This window comes from Microtus ochrogaster, unplaced genomic scaffold (assembly GCF_000317375.1).
Source record: "Microtus ochrogaster isolate Prairie Vole_2 unplaced genomic scaffold, MicOch1.0 UNK11, whole genome shotgun sequence".
In the NCBI taxonomy this organism is placed as follows: Eukaryota; Metazoa; Chordata; class Mammalia; order Rodentia; family Cricetidae; genus Microtus; species Microtus ochrogaster.
In genome coordinates this window covers 6,882,979-6,885,798 of record NW_004949109.1, presented here as the reverse complement: position 1 = coordinate 6,885,798, position 2,820 = coordinate 6,882,979, and the positions used below count along the sequence as shown (strand labels likewise).

Sequence of the window (2,820 nt, the reverse complement as noted above, 5' to 3'; positions counted from 1 at the left end):
AAAAAAAAAACAAAGGACACAGTGGGTTTCCAGCACCCAGTTGGTGGCTTATAACAATCCTTAACACCAATTCCAGTGACTCTAACCATCCACCAGGCACACACATGATATGTGCAGATAATACACTCAATGCATAAATCTGTTTTTCTTTTTTGTTTGTTTTTGTTTCTTTAGGATAACAGTTTTAAAGTACTAGTAATTAGAACAAACTACTCTAGTAGAAACCCCCCAATTCCATTCCTAACACATGTAGGTACTTTGAATTTCCTGTGACTCCAGCTCCATGGGCTCCAACACCCTTTCTGGCCTCTAAGAACACCCATGCTTATGGGTGCACAAGAAAATACACATAAATTTTAAAAATAACAAGACCAAAAAATAAAACTAAACAAAACTAAATGGTTTAAGGCCGGAACTGATTGGAAACTGGGCATGGCGGCATTCACCTATAATTCCAACATTTGAGGGGTAAATTCAAGGTCATCAGGTACATAATAGACCTTGCCTGCCTAAAGACCCTAGCTTTAATTTTTTAAAAAAATTTACATATAAGCATGTATATATGTTAAACATGCTGTGGAAAATAGCCATCTTCAGTGTCTAAGGAAGACAGGGCTAGGCCCAATGTTTCAGCCCTAAAATCCTACTACCTGAGGGAATAAGGAAGATTGTTTCAAGACTTTGAAGCTAATTCAGGCTTCAAAGAAAGGTGATTGTGTTTTTACGATAGTTTCATAGCCCAGGCTGGCTTTTAAACCCTGATCGTCCCGCTTCTATCAAAGTACTAAATCAATCCCAGGGCTTCTTGCCACTAATCTTGGCTTGCTGTGAAATGTTTAAAAAGAACTGTAAAGACAATCCCAAATCTTTAACTCAAAGTAGGAGATTTTACCAATTTTTTTGTCTGTGTTTTTTAAAATAAGCAAATAACTTAGACTTAATTCCTAGAAGTAAGTTCATCGGATTTTATTGTTTGGGATTGGTTTGGTAACTTTTTTTTTTTTTTTTTTTTTTTTTTTTTTTTTTGAGGCAGGGTCTCTACATATCCCTGGCTGTCCTAGAACTTACTCTGTAGAGACCAGGCTGGCATCAACCTCAGAGATCACCTACTTCTGCCTCCTAAGTGCTGGGATTAAAGACATGCATCACGATGCACAGGAGTAATAACGGATGTTACATTAGAAATGTTACTATTGGTAGGAGATCCAAGTATATGTATGTGTACCACATGTGTGCAGCCACCACAGAAGTTAGAATGAGTTGTATTCCCTCATGTAGGATTAGGTAGTAGGATTTTAGGGTAGTAGGATTAGAGGTAGCTGTGAGCTATCAAGTGGGTGTTGGGGACTGAGCCCAGGTTCTCTACATGATCAAGGGCTCTTAACCACTGAGCCATCTCTCCAGCAGCCTAGGGTTTTCTTAGGTGTATATATTTTAGGCCCATAGTCTTATGTAGCCCAGGGTACACTTAAAACTTACTGAATACTGAGATTATAGGCTTGTGCTACTGTAAGTGGCTGCATATTTATTTACTTGTTTTTTATTTTCATTGGGGGGGATGGTTCTTGATAAAATTTCACTTTACCCAGGCCCAGCCTTGAACTTATTATACCTCTGCCTCTAAAGTGCTAGGTGTATAGGCACTTGAAATTTAATGTCAAGAGTGTATAACTTTTGGTATGTTGTTGCATACTTGTAGTTCTAATGGTCAAGGAATTGAAGCTGGGGATTGAAAGTTTAGGGCTAATCTCTGCTACATAATAAGACTTTAAAATTTCATCTATTTTTTTAAGAAAAGGTCTTTTCTAGCCCAGGCTTACCTTAACTCCTCATTCTCCTGCCTCCAGCTACCAAGTGTTAGACTAAACCCAGAATTCCTTGCATACTAGGAAAATACTCTGCCAATAGAACTACAGCTACATTCCTAACCCCACACATGTTTCTATATCTAACTTGGGTTATGTTTTTGTTTTTCAGACAGGGTTTCTCTTCATAGCCCTGTAACTTAGGGTTTTTTTTCTAGTTGTTGCTGTCTCATTGCTTGGAGTTCTGATGAAAGTTGTATTTCATAAAGAGTTCTTAATTTTATTTGTTGTGTAGAAATATTTATGCAGGGGGCTGGAGAGATGGCTCAGTGGTTAAGAGCATGTCTGCTCTCCCAGAGGTCCTGAGTTCAATTCCCAGCAACCACATGGTGGCTCCAAACCATCTGTAATGAGATCTGGCGCCCTCCTCTGGCATGTGGGTATACATGGAGGCAGAAAGTTGTATACATAATAAATAAATAAATCTTTTTTTTAAAAAGAATATTTATGCAGCCTATTACCTCACCCTCTAAACAGGCCGACAAACCAAGGGGTTTTGCCAGAGGTCTTGATCCTGAACGAATAATTGGTGCCACAGACAGCAGTGGAGAATTAATGTTTCTTATGAAATGGTAAGTGTGCGGGGCAAATGGTTTTAGGGTGGTTTTTTGGGGGAAGGGGTTGTTTCCTCCCTCTGTGTATGCATACATAATGATGAGAGCATATGTGTATCACATGTTAGAGGACAGCTTTGAGTCCATTCTCTGCACCTGGATGTAGATTCAGGACTGTGTGCCAAGCATCTTTACCTGATGAGTCATCTTGCTGGCCCTCATTACATACAGTTTAAAAAGGATGGAAAGTACTTCAGTTGGGTTTTTTGAGAGGGAGGTGGTTGAGCAGGGTCTCGCTGTGTAGCCCTGGCTGATGTAGAATTCTCTTTGTAGACCAAGCTGACCTCAACTCAGAGTTCTGCGAATTAGGCCTGAAAGGGAGAGGGTGGTGTTGGGGGGGT

The 2,820-nt window shown here is 39.7% G+C and overlaps 1 protein-coding gene across 4 annotated transcripts in view; it reads left to right on the top strand.

The window, feature by feature from the left end:
* Cbx3 (chromobox 3) overlaps positions 1–2,820 on the top strand; it is a 15,704-nt gene that overhangs the window by 10,490 nt on the left and 2,394 nt on the right. For all 4 annotated transcript variants that reach the window (XM_005366610.3, XM_005366608.3, XM_005366609.2 and 1 more), the window contains one exon: positions 2,343–2,437. In XM_005366610.3, the coding sequence (XP_005366667.1) occupies positions 2,343–2,437 (95 nt within the window). The remainder of the gene's footprint in view (positions 1–2,342; positions 2,438–2,820) is intronic.